The sequence below is a fragment of the Bubalus kerabau genome, chromosome 1 (genome assembly GCF_029407905.1).
Source record: "Bubalus kerabau isolate K-KA32 ecotype Philippines breed swamp buffalo chromosome 1, PCC_UOA_SB_1v2, whole genome shotgun sequence".
NCBI lineage: Eukaryota > Metazoa > Chordata > Mammalia > Artiodactyla > Bovidae > Bubalus > Bubalus kerabau.
The window spans coordinates 74,007,932-74,028,414 of record NC_073624.1 but is presented as its reverse complement, the minus strand read 5'-3'; the positions used below and the strand labels follow the sequence as shown (position 1 = coordinate 74,028,414).

Genomic DNA, 20,483 nt, shown 5'->3' with positions numbered 1-20,483 from the left:
AAGGAGCATGTGCAGGTCTCCAATGTCCACCCATGCAAGAAACTGTAAATCTAAAGTACTCAGGTTCTACTGGTTTTAAAGTCTAAGAATCAACAAAATGAGTCTATCCTGCTGCCCCAAGCAGAGATTCTTAGGTATAGAAATCTACCATCAGGATGTATTTCTAGTCATAAAGTTTCTCCAGTGAGACTTAAAGGGAGTAGCTAGTCATGCTCACTAGACCAGTAGAATGAGCATTATGGGCAGTTTCTTTAGACCACATCTAATGGTTTCTAATTTTCAATTAAATACCTGTTCTTGAACACCCTTTGCAAGAGTGGCTGCCAAAACTCTGCTTGATTTACATTCTTTGTTGAGTCATCTGAAGAAGTGACTTGATGAGGTAAGTCTAGGGAAAAAGGGTGAAGCCGCCATGTAGGTGACCTGTAGTAATGTAATGTCACCAGGAGCAAGGAATGAAAATTGTAAGGTCAATATGATTAAAGGAAATGTTCTGGGCATATGATACTTCAAGACATTGTTCACTTGGAAATTACAACTTGTCATCCAAATAGTGAATAGCACACAAAATATAACAAAGTTCAACAAGAGATTTCAATATTCACAGGATATTCAAGAATCTGCACACCAGTGAGCATGAAAATGGATTTTGTAGTAACTCAGGTTCCACACATTAATTTTTATGAGCTCATCACAAGAATAGAAGCTTCCCTGAGAGCTCAGGGGAAAAGAGATGTATCACTGTATCTATACTAATTCAAAAGTGTCTAATGTTATTAACACTTTATCTGTTCTGGTATCTTTTCCAACTACTAAGATACATAAGGTATCTATACCTCTCTATACTCCCAGAATTTATTCTGCTTTCTTCACTCATTATATTTTCAACAGTACCTTTTAAGTAAGCTGTCTATGTTCTTCCTCTAGATCATGACCATCTTGAAGATTGTGTCATGTCTTTTTCATCTTTGTACTCCTAACAAATAACAGTGCCTGACATTTGTTAGCAATCAATAAAATTCTACCAACTAAGTCTTCTTTTTACTTGATTAAACCATCTAAAAATCTAAACCAACGCTACTCAAAGTAGCAAGACCACAGACTGTTTATTTATGATAAGGCGTTTGAGCCAGAATGTGTGAAAGAATGGCTTCCTTTTTTGAGCAAGTCTTGCTATGAAAAAATGTTTAGCTAAACTAAGCAGTGCTATCTGATCTATATTCTTGCCCCACTTTGAGCCAAACACTTGAAAGTTAGACAAAGACATTTTCATAAAGAAAATTAACTTTATGGATGAAAGTTAAAATTAACTTTCATCCACTTTTATAGCATATGTATATTTACAAATACCCAAAAAGATTAAAAATAAAGGGATCTACTTTCACTGGTTAAAAAAATATAATAAACACACAGAGCACTTAAAAAAATTTTTTTAAAAGCCAAGACACATTAAAAAAAAACCTAATAAATTTTTAATTAAGAATTTTTTTCCTTTTTTTAAACAGGACAAGTAACAGATTACATCAAACTTCAGAACTTCTCAAATATCTAGTTATTATACACATTCCCATCTGTCTTGCAGGGAGGGATCTTGGTCGGCTTAACAGTTTCAGGTAAAATAAGCTGCATAATAGTATATATTACAATAATAAGTACAATGCTTACATGGAATATGTTTTAGAAGCAAGAAAAAGATGCATATGCATCGAAAGGCGACCTCTTAAAATGCCACAACTATTTTTTTACATTCACTCTTGTAACAGGTCACAAGATGGGGTCACTAAGCTCAGATAAATCACTGTGATGCACATAAAATACAGAAAGATTGGTTATTATATATATTATATATATATATTTATATTTTCACACGTTAGCATCTGAGACATAAACTGAGAATTTAAAATTTATTCTCTTCAGATAACAAATCATTTTTTATTCTTCATAAACATGGTGCCCACAAAAGCACATAGGTAAGGCACAATAAGGTTTTCTGTTACAGAACAGTGTGCATCATGTTTACTTAACCAGGAAACGTGCATTAACTGTGCAAGTTCATGCTGCAAACCTAACACATATACAATTTTAAATAAAAGGAAACTGAGCTTTAAACAAAATCAAAATTGGTACAATTTCAGCTTTTTCACATATTCATTTGGACTGACAATGATATATCAACAGGTTATTTTTAAAAAGCCAATTGCTACAAGTAAACTTTGCTCCATAACTATTTTAATCTGAAATCATAAACCATAATAAAGTAACTTTACTGAAACAAAGTAAATACCCAGGCACAAAGTGACCATCACTCGTGCATTTAATATACTGCGACCTTTCATAACCCAAAATTGCAAACGGAATTTTTCAAATACACATTTTGCTGCGACAATGTGCCCTGTTTTAAACTTGACATATAACAGGGAAGCTAACATTTCATTAAATTATAAATAGATTGGGAAAATGACTTAATCCCAGTGGTACTATGTCATAGCCCTAGTATTTATAATAAATACAGCTTTTCACAAAATAGTTTCCCAATATCTGCCAATTGCTTTTTTATTGCTCACATAAATTTGAATCTATTACAACTGATATTGGAACTTTCACACAAAATCATACTCAGACATTTTTATATAAAACCTATAAAAGTTATTTTAAACTTGTATCTAATACTTCCAGGTGTTTGGCTGTTTGATCTGTATGATAGTACAGCCATATGTATATATGTGTGTGTATATATACACATATACACATACACACATATATATATACATACACACATATATACACATACATATATATACACACATTAGATTATGAATAAAATAGGAAGCTTATTTTACTGCTTTAATGCAGACATCCTCACAAAACAGACTACTTTGGCCGTCACCAGCATTTATACATATATACAAAAGCCAGTTTAAGTACATGTACATCCACTTACACTTTTATGTAACCACTAAACCCAAATTGATTTTCCCATATTCCAGCTGTAGCAAATGAATCTCTTACAAGCAATAGAAACCTAAGGTTAAATTGGGAAATTAATAGTTTTACCACATTAGCCTGTAAGGAACTATTTAGGTGACTGTATAAAAAAATTCACAATATCAGTTTACAGGAAATTATGGAAAAAACAAGAAGCCTTTTCCCCATGCTTTTGTGTGGTTATTCAAACACTTCTTGGTGCAAAAATACAACCATCACATTTGAAAATGCTTAATAAGGTCAATGTTCCTCATGCAAAACTTTTAAGTGCATTGGCTTAACTGAACTCCAAACACTGAACCAAACAATTACTCTATCTACCCAGCACTGCTGCCTCACTGCCACGTCCCTTTGGAACCTTAAGATTTCTGGAACGTTCAAACAGAGCTGTATTCAATAAAAATATTACATACAAAAAGCATTGAAAAAGGGAGACAGGAAGCCAAACAGGAATTTTCCTACTGTAAAGAACAGTCTTAGGAGTGGAAGAAAGTCTTTTCAGGAACCTCCTTGAGAATTGGCTAGGCCAGTCCGAAGACGAAGATGAGACATAGAGTTCATATGTTTATTTGATGGCTTCAAGGGAGTGTTGCAAGTAAGAGCCTGGGGAAAGCGATGGTGATATCTATCTAGTCGTAAATATTTTACTGTAACCAATTTCCCTGTTGTAAGATAAAAATAATATTTTAGATCTGTATGAATGTGCTTAATATTAATAGAAAACAAACTGTGGTAAAAGATAAATGAAGACAAATAAAATAATTAAAATTATTACTCTACAAATGATAACCTAAGATTCTTTATTTTAAAATCTGGTGGAATTTAACAGTAAGCCATAATTTATCTTTTCAAAATGTTTGTAGTATTCAAATTTCTTACCATCAAACCAAGAGCCATGCAATGCCTTAAAAGCTTTCCCAGCATATTCTGGAGACAGACATTTAACATATACACAACCCTGTAATATTTTAAAAAGAAAACAAAAAGGAAGAAAGAAATAGTCTTAGTTTAATAGCAACAATTCAAAATGTAGAATTCAATAGTGAAAGTTACTTTACCTCACGAGAGTTCTTGTCTACTGCAATGTGAACAATGCCATCATTATCACTGCATTTTTCTAAAATTGCTTCTTGAATTGCCAAATGCCACTGATCCCCTATTTCCCTAAAAAATTAATGAAAACAAAAATCAACAGCCATATTCTTACTCAGAAAGAAGTTTTCTGTCTCTTCAACGAGTGCATGCTAAGTTGCTTCAGTTGTGTCTGACTCTGCAACCCCATGGACCGTAGCCTGGCAGGCTCCTCTGTCCATGGGATTCTCCAGGCAAGAATACTGGAGTGGGTTGCCATGCCCTCCTCCAAGGGATCTTTCTGACCCAGGGACTGAACCTGCGTCTCTTATGTCTCCTGCATTGGCAGGTGGGTTCTTTACCACTAGCATCACCATATACCTAACTAGAATCAGGACAGCTTAAAAACCATATATTGTAAAAAACTAATAGTATATAAATGCTTGTTACTAGCAGTAGGTAGATTTAAAAAATGTTGGCATTCAGAAATCCCAGCTATGTTCTCACTTTCCAGTGTAAGCCTGTACAAGCTGAGGCACTGAAGGATCAGCCTACCATAGCAAGAAGGATCAGCCTACCACAGCAAGAAGGATCAGCCTACCATAGCAAGATAAATATGTTTTCAATTTTATGTTTAAAATCCTTTGCACTTACAGTCATTTCTCTTTTCTATCTAAACAAGTGTTAACAAACACTTCAATGAGTTGTGGTAAACTTATAAAAGTATTATTTTTTAATGACATTTTCAAATTCCTAACTTAAGGAAAATTCTTAGTAAATATTATATTCTGAGCTGTTTTTTTCCAAAATATTAGAAACTTTATACATGACAAACATGTTGCAAAAATAAGTCACTTTACTATTATGAAAGAGGTTCTGTTTATAGTAACACACATTTGTCTTCCTTGTGAGATACAGACGGTGGGGCAGAGGAAAAGGCCATTCCACTTCAAATCATAAATCTTCATCTCAGGTAATAAAATACTGGGCTGGCATAGACTTCCTAATCTCTAAGGTATAGGGTGAGACTCCCAGTAGAGGGATCACCACACTGTTGTTTCTACCTCTGCAAAATGAAGGGGGTGTGTGTTGTGTGTGTGTATGCTGACAGTCCTTTGTCACATTAACAATTTCACCATTACTTAATCTACCATATCAACTATTTCTTGAAATAAATGAGTTATCAGATGGGAATTATGCATATTTTATATATAATACAATTTCCACCATCAGCTTTTTAAAAAAAAAATAGAATTGATTTGTCCTATTATTGGACAGATAAGCAGTCACCTCTAGGAAGCAAATTCTAAAGATTATTACAGCTTATTTGCAAAATATTATGGATTTTAAAGAAATAACTTCTGACTATACTATATTCTGGAATGCACGTGTCACTGTAATTATATAGAAAAGTTTCTCAAATGGTAAATGGACATAAAAGTTCCTCAAATATTGCAATGACAGGTAGACAAATCTTATAGAAAGGAGGGTATGTACCTTTCGTAGAAAATTTTTTATAAGGGTTTGGAAATTTTAAGACAGCAGGTATTTTTATTTATATTGCCTACAGAGGCAAAGAGTGGTGGCAAACATGACATACATTTAATAAAGGATACTGTTGATTATCATCATATCTGTCATTAATCTGATTCAAGCATCTGTCTTCTACAGGGATTCACAGTAAATACAAAGATTTTAAAAAGTTTTTCAAATCATTATACACCTGTGTCTTTTGGGAAAACTTTGTTTCAAATTTAAAAAGAAGAATTGGGAAAACCGTAACATTTTGGTAGTTAAGATTCAGAAGTAAAGGAGATTTTTCAATTATAGACACAGCATTGTAAGACTATCATGTATTTTTCATCCAAATATTAAAAAATTGCATGTACCTTTTGTCATAATACTTACATAACTGGATCAAACATATTTCGAATCTTCAGACATGGTGTCAAACTATTTGGTGGTGAATTTCTTCTATCTAAGTGAAATGCTGTAAAAAAACAAATTAGTTTTACTATTTTCCAGTGTTCCATTTTATTGAAAGGTATTCAGTCACTGAGTTCATTCAAAAAATATTCATTGCATGCTTTTACTATGAGCTAGATCCCTGGATCAAGGTGAATAAGACACACACAGTCACAAGACAGACACAGAGTCACTGATCTCACACTTTACAGTGGGGGAGACAGATGAAAAACAGTATCAACAAAGAAATTATAACTGTGGCAAATTCTAAGAAAGAAGGGTATAGAAAGCTGTCAATGTACTTAAGCCCATCTGTGAATATCAGATAACACTGAGGAGGGTGTACCTATGGTTGATACTTGTTGATGTATGACAGAAAACCACAAAATTCTATAAAGCAATTATCTTTCAATTAAAAAAGAAAAAATTTATGCTGAAACCTAAACAATAAACAAACAGAGGCAGAATAAAGAGAGGTGTAAAGGACATCTAAAGCAAAGGTGACAGCTTATACAAAGCCCAAGGCAAGAAGGAACTTGATATATTCAAATAGCTAAAAGACAGCCACTGTGACTAGAGATGGAACAACAGAAAGATAAACCTGAGAAAGATGCTGGATTATGGAGGACTATGTAAGCCACATTAAAGTACTTGGACATTACCATAAGAGCAATGGGAATCCACTCAAATGTTTTAAGGACAGGGATAGTAAGATGGGATCTCTTAAAATTTTTAAATAGACTGTTATGTGGAAAATAGATGGAGGTAAAAACTGAATGCAAGGAGACCAGTCAGAGGTTATTACGTTGTCCAAGAGGGAGATGATGGCAATGTGGATAAGACAGGTCAATGATGAAGATGGAAATAAGTGGACAGAATCAGTCAAATCTATTATGGAACAGATTTGACATGACTTGTTTAATGACCGCACATGTAGGGACTCAGGGAGAGATTAAGGATGACTCCCAGGTTTTTGACAGAACCGACTGAAGAGGGGACAGTATCATTAATTAAACAGGACACTGGAGGAGAGGTCAGTTTGGAGAGAGATGACATTATGTTAGTGCATGTGTTGAAAGTCTGGCGCTTCTTAGTACAGAAGACAAGTACACAGCTGTGTATAAAAATCTGAAAGTCAAAACAGAAGACTTAGTGCATGATATAAAATTGAAAGTTATCAACATATATATAGCAAATGAAGTTGCAGCATAGGATCATTTGAGAAGACCAGGAGAAGATAAAAGATGGCCTGGAAAGACTTCAATACTTAGAGGTCCAGGAAAATTTGGAAAAAAAGAATTAAGAAATGCTAAGAAGTAGGATGAAAACCAGAAGAAAGTGGCAACCACAAAACAAGAAAGTACCAAGGCAGGTTCAATTGTGAATACTGCTAAGTAAAATAAGGACAAGAAAGAAAAATGTCCATTGAAATTAGCAACATCGAAGTCTGAGAGCTATTTCCTTGAAATGATGGGGATGGGTAACAGATTGAAGTCAGCTAAAGAATAAATGGGGAGAAGGCAATGGCACCCCACTCCAGTACTCTTGCCTGGAAAATCCCATGGACAGGGGACCCTGGTGGGCCGCAGTCCATGGGGTTGCTAACAGTTGGACACGACTGAGCGACTTCACTTTCACTTCTCACTTTTTTTTTTTTTTTTTTTAAATTAAAAAGAAATTTTTATTGTATACATGTGTTCCCCATCCCGAACCCTCCTCCCTCCCCCCTCCCCATTCCATCCCTCTGGGTCGTCCCAGTGCACCAGCCCCAAGCATCCAGTATCGTGCATCGAACCTGGACTGGCAACTCATTTCATACATGATATTTTACATGTTTCAATGCCATTCTCCCAAATCTTCCCACCCTCTCCCTCTCCCACAGAGTCCATAAGACTGTTCTATACATCAGTGTCTCTTTTGCTGTCTCGTACACAGGGTTATTGTTACCATCTTTCTAAATTCCATATATATGTGTTAGTATACTGTATTGGTGTTTTTCTTTCTGGCTTACTTCACTCTGTATAATAGGCTCCAGTTTCATCCACCTCATTAGAACTGATTCAAATGTATTCTTTTTAATGGCTGAATAATACTCCATTGTGTATATGTACCACTGCTTTCTTATCCATTCATCTGCTGATGGACATCTAGGTTGCTTCCATGTCCTGGCTATTATAAACAGTGCTGAGATGAACATTGGGGTACTCGTGTCTCTTTCCCTTCTGGTTTTCTCAGTGTGTATGCCCAGCAGTGGGATTGCTGGATCATAAGGCATGTCTATTTCCAGTTTTTTAAGGAATCTCCACACTGTTCTCCATAGTGGCTGTACTAGTTTGCATTCCCACCAACAGTGTAAGAGGGTTCCCTTTTCTCCACACCCTCTCCAGCATTTATTGCTTGTAGACTTTTGGATCGCAGCCATTCTGACTGGTGTGAAATGGTACCTCATAGTGGTTTTGATTTGCATTTCTCTGATAATGAGTGATGTTGAGCATCTTTTCATGTGTTTGTTAGCCATCTGGATGTCTTCTTTGGAGAAATGTCTATTTAGTTCTTTGGCCCATTTTTTGATTGGGTCATTTATTTTTCTGGAGTTGAGCTGTAGGAGTTGCTTGTATATTCTCGAGATTAGTTGTTTGTCAGTTGCTTCATTTGCTATTATCTTCTCCCATTGCACTGGAGAAGGAAATGGCAACCCACTCCAGTGTTCTTGCCTGGAGAATCCCAGGGATGGGGGAGCCTGGTGGGCTGCCGTCTATGGGGTCACACAGAGTTGGACACGACCGAAGCAACTTAGCAGCAAAGAATAAATGGGAGGTGAAAAAGTAAAGACAGTGAGTAAACTGTTTAATGCTGTTTGGCTATATGCAGGTAGAGACACAGGGTGACGGCTACAGGACAATGTATAGTGCAACAATGTGTTTTAAAGATGAGACTACAATATGTTTCAGTGCTAATGAAAAGATCCAGGAGAGGCAGGAATTTAAAACACAGTAAGGGAAGATATGTGAGAAGACTAGAGGGAATGAGATCCAGAGGGATCCTCTAAAGAGAAGGGCTGGGTCCCTGTTAAGTGAGACAGCTCCTTGACTGCAACAGGAGGTGAGGATGAGCATGTCTGTGTGTTAGTTGCTCAGTCATGTCTGACTCTTTGCAACACCATGGACTCTACAGCCTGCCAGGATCCTTTGTCCGTGGAATTCTCCAGGAAAGAATACTAGAGTGGGCTGCCAATTCCTTCTCCAGGCAATCTTCCCAACCCAAGGATCAAACCCAGGTCTCCCACAGTACAGACAGATTCTTTGCCATCTGAGCTACCAGGATAGGACAGATTCTGGTAATTCTATGGATTTGGTGGTGGAAATTTGAGGCAGATACAATCCAACTGCTTCTATTTGAGTCATCAACTGAGAATCAGAAGAGAGAAGAGCAAAGGTTTGAAAAGAGGGGATGAGATCTAAAACTGCTATTGAGTAGAATAGGAAACTGAAGTGACTAGCAAAAAATGGTAAGAACAAGAAAGGCAAGTAGTACTAACAACCTACTTGCGGTTAATTATTTATAAAGGTGCCAGTCTGCCAAGTGGTTATGACTTTCCTTGCTCTGCTCAGTCATTAGCATACAGACAAGCAGAGATAAACAGTTCCATCCTTGGTTGGAATTTACCAGGGTAAGATTAAGGACAGGTGATGACATAAGGGTACTATCAAGCGAGTGACTGAAAAGATGGACCAAGGAAACTAAGATGGACAGGAAAAGCAGTAAAGATAGGAGAAAGGCTAAAGAACTGGAGAAAGAATCTGCACTGAAGAATCAGAGATTCTGGAGTCCCCAAATACATGAAGCAGGAAGGCTGAAAGGATGAGTTCAAGACCAAAACCAGAGTGTATCAATTAAAGTTTTCAGAAGTGTCAGTAATAAGAAACATCTGGAGTATGAATATTCAAACAGTGTTTGACATGGGATAGAGGTATAGTCACTAGATATGAAAAATCTTTGCCAAATCTCACATCAAGAAGGTCTGTGAACCTCTAGTACCTTCCGAACTTCTCTAGCTGTATATAGATTCTGTTCTTAGATGACCTTTTAGCTGTAGACAGCCTGACTTCCTTGAAATTCTAATAATGACCTAGGTTAGCAGGGGTTCAACCAGAAAAAACAGAAACATTCATATCACCTTATTTTAGCCTACACCCAAGACTCCAGAAAATAAAAGACCTGGAAGAAACTATCCCTGGCCAATTCTAGTCAGAAAGTAGTTCAAAAGATCAAACTGATTGATCTAACTAAACTCTAATTCCCATGGCTATGTAAAGATACAGTAGCTACTGAAAGATACATTTTAAATACCTCAGGAGCTACCTTTGGGTCCTTTAAATGAATGCTATTTATTCCAAACATGACATTTGTCAGAAGCATAGATAATTCTTGTGCTTCCCAGCAGATAGTGTTTAATTTTTAACTGGTGCTTTAAAATACCTTTAGACATACTAATATTATCATCAATTTCTTATTTAAGTACTATTTAGAAACTGAACTAAAAATTCAGTACGGTTGATTATTTAACAGTTACTTGGGGAAAGTACCATTACATGACAATAGCCTGCAGGGGTAGTGAACTCAAAAGACTACTGTAACTATTATACTAACTCTTCAGACACGCACCATTTTGTTATTTAGCCACAACACTCGGTTCTGGGATATCTCACTTCACTGACCAGGGACTGATCCTGGACCATGGCAGTGAAAGCCTGAAATGCTAACCAGGGAACTCCCCAGCATGCACCCTTTAAAACAAATAGTTAATGGTTTAGTGTCATCTTGGCAACAAAGCTTCATTTTTATGCCACGATTACGGAACCTATTATTCACGGTCTTTGAAAGTGAAACTCAATTAGAGAAAAAAGGGAGAGATTGGATTTTATTTCAATTTCAAAACAATTAACTTACCTTTCCCATATAGTCTAAATATAGCAAGCATTGATAAATATGCTTTCTATCCAACAAGATTAAAAGAAACTCAACTCACTACTAGTTCTGAAATACAAATTAAACTAGCCATGAGATTTCTTTTTGCAATTAATCATTAATACACAAAAAATTCAAATGTGCTAACAGTTATTACTTGTAGAGGTTTGGGTACATAAGGCAACCAAACACCAAATCCTCCTATAAACTTTATCTGTTTTTGCAACTATACAAACATTAAGAAAAATATGGAAAGACACCCACAAAAGTGACTTGGCATGAGATATGCAAGTATCTCATTGGTGAAAGACTCTTAATGAAAAAGGCAAGCAAAAATAGAAAAAAAGAGAAGTTAAAAAGTTATGATATCACTTACATATGTTTTAAATATAAAATAAATATATACTTGTGCATATATAAATATGTATATATAAATAAGAAATATATAAATTATATATTACAAATTATCTGCACAAAAAATATTAGGGGAAAAGAATGCAGTTAGATCTTTAATACTAGGTTGCTTTTAGTAAGTGAAAGAGAAAAAAATCAAAGTAATGTATCTAGTACTATATCACTGTGAAGACAAACCACGTTACTTGTATTAGCACACAGAAAAGTGGGAGGACAGTAAGAAGCTAACACTGACTCCTTCTATGGGATGGGGCTGGAAGGGAGCTTTGCCATCATATATCTTTCAGTTGTACTATTTTAAACACATAAGAATTTTATATTTGAAAAAATTATCTATGTTTTTTTGTTGTTTAAGCATACATACCTTGACCTTGCCACACTTTAGAAGGTATTACTAATATTTTGTCACAGGAGGCAGAAGGCTGGATCCACCGCCAAACTAAAAAGTCTGCACCACCTATTCTTCGTGTTTCTGTGCGAACTCTAGACTCATTAGCAGCAAGGAAGTCAACAGCTCTATCCCAGACTTTCTTCATTTTCTTCCTATCATTTGAAGGAAAATGACAAATTTACTATCATCTTTGTTTGTCATCTTTTTCAAATATTAGTAACTGAAGGTAGTAGTTGTTATTCTTAATTAGGGCTGTTCTTATCAATGCTTATGCAGTTTTTCCCAAAAAGATTAAGGTGCCTGAAATTCCCATCAAATTTATCATATTTGGATGTCCAGAGGTGGAACAATGAATTGGTATTTTCCCCTCTCAAAAGCTCTACTGATGATTCTGATATGTTGCTACACATCTTACACAGGGTAAGAACACTGCTTTAGGATGTGACATCATCTTTTATTTTCAAGAAGTTGTTGTTGAATTCTTTTATTTAAAAAGCTTCATTAACAACAAAATAAAGTATTTTAAAACATTAGTAAAACATCACTGGCTACTGTCTGTCTCTGTTTATTTATCAGGATATAATTGAAGGAAATAAGGTAGAGACTTTTAAAAAGTAAGAAAAGTATGCTTAGAAATCCAGTTGTCTCTTATGCCACTTAAAATCAGGCCGATAATAGATGAAAGCTTAGAAGAGTTTAAAGTACAAAAAGACACCTGTATAGTAAAACAGCTATTGTTGAGAAGGGTCATAACTCTCAATGCGATTTTCATGACTGCAGAAGGTAACATTCTGATTTACTTCAGCTCATAAGGCTTTGAACACACCTGTCATGAGGCTGTATTAAAGAATCTCGCACATGGGGAATAGGCATGTAAGGCTGTAAATCTTTATTTTCCTGGCAAGCTTCATTATGACTTCGTAAAACATCTGAAAGTAAATCAAAAAAAGTTATAAAGAAAACAACTATTGGACACCATGTAATTTATCACATGATGAGTATTCTAGAATAGTTCAGATTTTTACAAATACTGTACCTATAATCTTTACCACCATATCATACATCTGCCTTGTTTCCTCTTCTTCTTTTGTCCAGCGATATTTCATGTAACGCAGAACGACACAAACCATCACTACACCTGTAATATTTACATATATTGTGTTTTAAAATTGTGGTCAGTGGCATTCAGTAATATTTGTTGCAACCTGAAACAACCGTCAGTTGTTAAATCTGGTATAACAAAGTAGAAGGAAAAAAAGCCATTTTGACAGTTTCTACAGGTGATTATTTTAACTGCCATAATGGGATAGTGGAATAAGTCTTCAAGACAGTGGTTTGATTTAGCTATATAATAAAATTAAATATAAAAATTTAATATTAAACATTTCCCAGTGTGTCACTTAATCTTTCCAGAAAAGAATTTCTTCTTTGGGTTGACAACTGAACATTTAAATTCCATTTTTTTTTTCTGAGTACAAAGTAACATGCTTCACAAACCTTTTTCTTTGCAGCATTAAGCTACTAGTAAAGTGAGTCTTATGAGACTGTAAACATTTAATTTTAAGCAAACTAAATTATTTTTAAAGGACTTGGGTAGAAAAGAGAAGAAATTTCTAATAGTCACATAAAATTAGGAGGCCTGAATGAAAATTTTAATTTGGATAAATAATATTTTTAAAATTAAAAATAATTTTTAAAAAGTTAATTCCTAACCCAGTATTTAAAAAATAAGCTAATTTTTGTATCTTCCTGCTCTATTTCCTAAAGTGGATTTCTACCTATGTACTGTATTTGCTTTTTCTGTAACATTCATATGACAAAGTCTGATTCCTACTTCTCATAGCACTGTTTCCTAAGCTCTTAGATTGATACTGACATTGTGTTATGTGTTAGTCCCTTCAGTTGTGTACAACTTGCAACCCAATGGATTATAGCCACCAGGCTCCTCTGTCCATGGGATTTCCCAGACAAGAATACTGCAGTGGGTTGCCATCCCCTTTTCCAGGGGATTTTTTCACCCAGGGATCAAACCTGGGTCTCCTGCACTGCAAGCAGATTCTTTACCATCAGAGCCACCGGGGAAGCCAACTGACATTATAAAAACCCTCAATATTACTATATCTTAGTGAAGACTTCTGGATGTGCTTTATAATGACAACTATTACAGAAGTATATTCTCAACCCTGGCATTTGATGAAATACACATGCAAAAATCTAGACTACAATGTATCTTTCTCATTCTCACAACTTACCTAAGCATAACAACAATAACCTGTGGGTGACAGTAACAAAAGCACGTCGAAAACGACACCAGAAGGACATCTGTGGTCTTGTGGATTGTAAAAACTGAACATCAACTATATCTGTCAATTCTTCCTCAGGGCCATAACCAACACACCTATGCAAAAATAATCAAGGGAGAATTCAGTCAAAATCACTGCTTAGACTACAAAATAGACAAAGTAGAAACCAAATCCTTTACCTTATTCCAACATCTTTTCCATTTTCAAAAATCCACTGTAATGAGACGTTAAATATATCTTCATATTCAGGACCTAAATCCTAATAAGAAAAATAAGGAAAATAACCTTAATAATTCACATTCACTTGATTTTATGTGTAAGCTGTCCTATAAATAACATACCTTATATAACACTTTAAACTAGATAATAAAAATGTATTATTCAATACAGAAAAATGAAAAGAAATAAAAGAAAAAAGTCACCATTTCCCCACCACCCTAAGATAACCACTGTTAACATTTTGCTATGCTTTTTCATTTTTTATTTAAAAAATAAATCTAGATTGTTTTTAAAATTTGCTTTTCAAGTACCATCATGATAAGAGTGAATTAGTCACTTTTTCTTTTTAATGGAATGCTATTTGTAGATGAACAAAATGACAAATTACTTAGACTTGGGTTTCACAGCCATTTTCTCAACAAGTGAATGAATATGCCCATCAGTTTCAGAGAAACAACTGATTGTGTTATTCACAATAAAATTAAAGCTTTCAAATGAAGTGAAAAGCAGAATTTTTAAAACTTACATCCATTATTATGAGCTTAACAATTTCAGTGCTTAAAAAACTTTTGAAATGAGACTGTGCTGTGATATTCACAAATGTGACTTTAGAGTATAGCATATTAAAATGTGTCAACATTTGGAAGATCCGAATAACTAGTGACCCAATATTTTCCAAATGACCAATCATAAGCTATAAAATATTGCATAGGTAAAAAATCCATTCTAACTGCAAAACAGACGAAAAGGCCTTAGTATGAAAAGTTCACAGTCATGGCTTTAAATTCTATACTACACTAATCTTTAAGAAACTATTACTTGTAGAGTTTTGATGCTGTATCAAAGAAGAGTATCTATCTGACTTGAGAATTAAAATACTTTTCCCTGTTTTGACTACCTATCTGTGTGAGGCTAGATTTTTGTGATGTACTTCAACCAAAACACCATCACAATGGATTGAACACTGAAGCAGATATGAGAATTCAGTTGTCTTTTATTAACCTGGACATTTAAGAGATTTGCAAAAATGTAAACCGACACCACTTCTCACTAAATGTTTTTACTTTGGAAACTAGTATTTTTCATAAAACACACTATTTATGCTAACATGTAATAAAGTCATTATTCTTATTTTAAATGAATAAGTAAACTTTAAAATGTTGCTTTAATTTCTAATATGGCAAATACATATCTAAATAAATAAATACATACATATATATTCTACAAACAAATGCCATTTAGGATCATCAGTAATTTTAGGACTACAAAAGGATCCTGAAACCTCAAAGTTTAAGAAGTGCTATGCATAAGTGGATTATGTATTTTTTTAAATCAAAATATTAAAAACCAAAATGGTGTTGTATTATACAAACTGTTTTTCTACTTGCTTTTTTCACAGAATGAACTGGTGTTGTCAATGTATATCAGTATAAATATTCATGAGACAACTCCAATTTTTTCCAGTACAACAGTATTCCATTGTGTGGTTATTTTACACCATCACCCTCTCACTAATGAACATGAAATAGTTTCAATTATTTGAGTATAACAAATAATACTGTAATAAACATCCTTAAAAATTCTTTCATTCAAAATATTTATTGACGGCCCACTATGTGCCAGGTACTGTTCTAGGACCTAGAAATGGAGCACTAAGCAAAAAGCCAAAATTCTCCATGCTCATGGGAACTTGTATTCTATTCAAAAGTATGTCTTTATATACTTTTGGAAGTGCAAAAAAATGAATTTCTAAAAGTAGAAATAGAAACAAGAAGTCACTTTATAAAATTCTTTAAAAATATTTATATGTAATAGCTACTGCATTTTAACAACAGATTCTTCAACAGCATTGGAAATTACAATGTTCTCATTTGATCAGTTTACTTTCTAATGTTATTTTAATATATCAAATTTGAAAGTATAATAAAGAATTTTATGAAGCAAAACTAATCTTGCTAGGCATCATTACTTATGTGTAACTACTGCCAGGGTTTTCAGATGCTAACGATAACCTATAGGCTATTTTTTTTTAAAAGTGTGATAATTTCAGTATTATTTATAAATACCAAAAAATCTGTAGTCAATGTTAGCATTTAATGATTAAAAGATGATTTATATATGAGATCACTTCTGTTGGATATTATTAAATTAGAAATAATCATGACTAGAGCTAAATAGCTATATACTTTAAAAAGTAAAATACAGCATTCAACTATTACTAACTATGAAAGATATACATTCATGTGAATAAGAACTAGAAAATAAGAAAAAGTAAATTTTGTTTAGTATTGCTTCAAAAAGTTATTCAATTATAAAAGATAAGTTCAGGCAATTTCTGCCTTTTTTTTTAATTTATTTTTTTATTGAAGGATAATTGCTTTACAGAATTTTGTTGTTTTCTGTCAACCTTGATATGAACCAGCCACAGGTATACATATCCCTCCCTTTTGAACCTTCCTCCCAATAATTACTGTTTTAATTTTTGTAAGTAGACACCAGAAATCACTTTGCATATAACTAAAAAATCAAACAGAACTCATATTCACTTACTCTAAATTAGAGAAGATTAAAGCTTTGATAAAGAAACATCAAGAGAACATATTTCTGGTTATATTACACTGATGAGGATTAGATAAAGCACAAGCAATACAAGATTTTGAAAACTCCATACAACAATATTAACATGGGAAAGACTAGAGATCTTGTCAAGAAAATTAGAGATACCAAGGGAACATTTCACGCAAAGATGGGCACAATAAAGGAGAGAAATGGTATGAAACTAACAGAAGCAGAAGATACTAAGAAGAGGTGGCAAAAATACACAGAAGAACTGTACAAAAAAGATCTTCACGACCCAGATAATCACGATGGTGTGATCACTCACCTACAGCCAGACATCCTGGAATGCAAAGTCAAGTGGGCTTTAGGAAGCATCCCTACAAACAAAGCTAGTGGAGGTGATGGAATTCCACTTGAGCTACTTCAAATCCTAAAAGATGATGCTGTAAAAGTGCTTCATTCAATATGCCAGCAAATTTGGAAAACTCAGCAGTGGCCACAGGACTGGAAAAGGATTTCATCCCAATCCCAAAGAAAGGCAATGCCAAAGAATGCTCAATCTACCACACAACTGCACTCATCTCACACTCTAGCAAAGTAATGCTCAAAAATCTTCAAGCCAGGCTTCAACAGCATGTGAACTGTGAATTTCCAGATCTTCAAGCCGTATTCAGAAAAGGCAGAGGAACCAGAGATCAAATTGCCAACATCCACTGGATCATCGAAAAAGCAAGAGAGCTCCAGAAAAACATCTACTGCTTTACTGACTATGCCAAAGCCTTTGACTGTGTGGTTCACAACAAACTGTGGAAAATTCTTCAAGAGATGGGAATACCAGACCACCTGACCTGCCTGCCTCCTGAGAAATCTGTATGCAGGTCAAGAAGCAACAGTTAGAACTGGGCATGGAACAATAAACCAGTTCCAAATCGGGAAAGGAGTATGTCAAGGCTGTACATTGTCACCCTTATTACTTTACTTATATGCAGAGTACATCATGAGAAACGGACTGGATGAAGAACAAGCTGGAATCAAGATTGCCAGGAGAAATATCAATAACCTCAGATATGCAAATGACACCACCCTTATGGCAAAAAGTGAAGAAGAACTAAAGAGCCTCTTGACGAAAGTGAAAGAGAAGAGTGAAAAAGTTTGCATAAAACTCAACATTCAGAAAACTAGATCACGGCATCTGGTCCCATCACTTCATGGTAAATAGATGGGGAAACAATGGAAACAATGCCAGAGTTTGTTTTTTGGGCTCCAAAATCATTGAAGATGGTGACTACAGCCATGAAATTAAAAGATGCTTGCTCCTTGGAAGAAAAGTTATGACCAACCTAGACAGCGTATTAAAAAGCAGAGATATTACTTTGCCAACAAAAGCCATTCTAGTCAAGGTTATGGTTTTTCCAGTAGTTATGTATGGATGTGAGAGTTGGACTATAAGGAAAGGTGAGAAGAATTGATGCTTTTGAACTGTAGTGTTGGAAAAGACTCTTGAGTGTCCCTTGGACTGCAAGGAGATCCAAGCAGTCCATCCTAAAGGATCAGTCTTGAAAATTCATTGGAAGGAATGATGCTGAAACTCCAATACTTTGGCCACATGATGCGAAAAACTGACTCATTTGAAAAGATTCTGATGCTGGGAAAGATTGAAGGCAGGAGGAGCAAGGGACGATAGAGGATGAGATGGTTGGATGGCATCACTGACTCAATGGACATGAGTTTAAGTAAACTCCGGGAGTTGGTGATGGGATAGGGAGGCCTGGTGTGCTGCAGTCCATGGGGTAACAAAGAGTTGGACACGACTGAGTGATTGAACTGAACTGACACAGAGCTGAAGACCTGTGTTAATTCCTGTTTGTAACATATCGGTTTTTGAAAAGGATTTTGTACTCATTTAGTTCCTTTCAAAGACTGTATCCTTCAAAGACACAAACAAGATTCCATCCTTGAAAAATGTGGATATTTTAAAAATCAATGAAGTACATACATTGTATTTAACTTGTATTTACATACACATTTTTCAGTTTCTATTCAATGCAGTATGCAGTATTTTATGACATTTTTTCATTACCATACAGAACGTGAAAAATTAGACTAAACATATTTCAAGTAATGCAAAATTAAATGAATTTCTAAGTTTACTTGCTGTGTAATTTAAATATAAAAATGGAGGCTAAAGATTATAAATAGCTTGACTGCTCTTATTAATTACTGTTAAAAACAAACATAATGGTTCAAATTAACAAGGAGAGCTACTCTAATAAGTTAAATATGTGGAAGAACAAAGAGCTTAACACTTCTAGTTATAAAACAGCAGAAGGATAGACAAAGGTATCTGTTGTTATTTTTCCATTTTCTGTTCTCCTTTCCTATGTAAATACTCCTCGATATCCAACCACTACTTGCAACACAACAGAACCATGGAATGTTCCTTTATGAATAAACATTTTAAGAAACAAATGATAATTTATTTAAAATTTTCATTAAAGATTTAACCGAATTTGAGTTCTTAAATAAACCATTACTTCCACAAATATTCGACATAGTACATGGAGTTCTATAGTATCATAACGGAGAAGGCAATGGCACCCCACTCCAGTACTCTTGCCTGGAAAATCCCATGGACGGAGGAGCCTGGTAGGCTGCAGTCCATGGGGTCACTAAGAGTCAGACATGACTGAGCGACTTCACTGTCAGTTTTCACTTTCATGCATTGGAGAAGGAAATGGCAACCCACTCCAGTGTTCTTGCCTGGAGAATCCCAGGGACGGGGGAGCCTGGTAGGCTGCCATCTATGGGGTCGCAGAGTCAGACACGACTGAGGCGACTTAGCAGTAGCAGCAGCAGCAGTATCATAAAATGGAATTTTTGTAGAAGTAAAAGTTGAATATTTTTTCTGGCATATGCGAATTAAACAGTTCATGCTAACACTGCAGCACACTGCAGCATCTACCTGATTTTAAGTCTTAAGTGCTTTATTCACTTGTTGGAGCCACCTGGAAAGCTGTAATGCAAGGGGTAGGCCAATTTTTTCAGCAAAGGGCAGACAGTAAATATTTTAAGCTTTGCAACATATACACACTTCTTGTCTCTGTCACTTACATATTTTTAATGCAACCTTTAAAAATGTTGTAAAACCTCAGCAGGCCATACAAAACCAGGCTCATGAGCTGCAGTTTGCCAATCCTTGAGGTAAGGCATTCCTGTATCATAAAACACCCATTTTCAAATAACTGATGATAAAACTCAGGAGGAAACCAAGTTTTTAATTTTTAAAGTAGGTCTATTATTAACATAATTACTTGTTACTATTTATTTATAGGCAACAGCTCAGCTAACACACTGCTGACAGCATCACAGAAATCCTTCTAAATTGACAGGAAGTTTTCCCAAATCTTTAACAAATTAAAACTATTTTAATACACTGTAATTGATTCCCAATTACAAATTTACCTTATTTTCAAAATAACTAGCCCAAATGTGTAATTTAAAAACCCATATCAGATGCTTTGAACTTGAATTACAGTTTCAAAGCACAAAAATAATACTGCTTCATGGAAAAGATTCAGTTCATTAAAGAAAGCAACAAAACGTGTGGA

The 20,483-nt window shown here is 34.8% G+C and overlaps 1 protein-coding gene across 1 annotated transcript in view; it reads right to left on the bottom strand.

The window, feature by feature from the left end:
• Positions 1–1,445: 1,445 nt before the first annotated feature.
• Positions 1,446–20,483, bottom strand: part of LEMD3 (LEM domain containing 3) — a 72,900-nt gene continuing 53,862 nt past the window's right edge. Inside the window, exons 5-13 of the mRNA XM_055579740.1 lie at positions 14,277–14,356; positions 14,047–14,192; positions 12,831–12,932; positions 12,621–12,723; positions 11,768–11,946; positions 5,965–6,046; positions 4,044–4,149; positions 3,865–3,943; positions 1,446–3,647 (exon numbers count right to left, since the gene is read on the bottom strand). Coding sequence (XP_055435715.1) covers positions 3,484–3,647; positions 3,865–3,943; positions 4,044–4,149; positions 5,965–6,046; positions 11,768–11,946; positions 12,621–12,723; positions 12,831–12,932; positions 14,047–14,192; positions 14,277–14,356 — 1,041 coding nt within the window. The 3' untranslated portion in view covers positions 1,446–3,483. The remainder of the gene's footprint in view (positions 3,648–3,864; positions 3,944–4,043; positions 4,150–5,964; positions 6,047–11,767; positions 11,947–12,620; positions 12,724–12,830; positions 12,933–14,046; positions 14,193–14,276; positions 14,357–20,483) is intronic.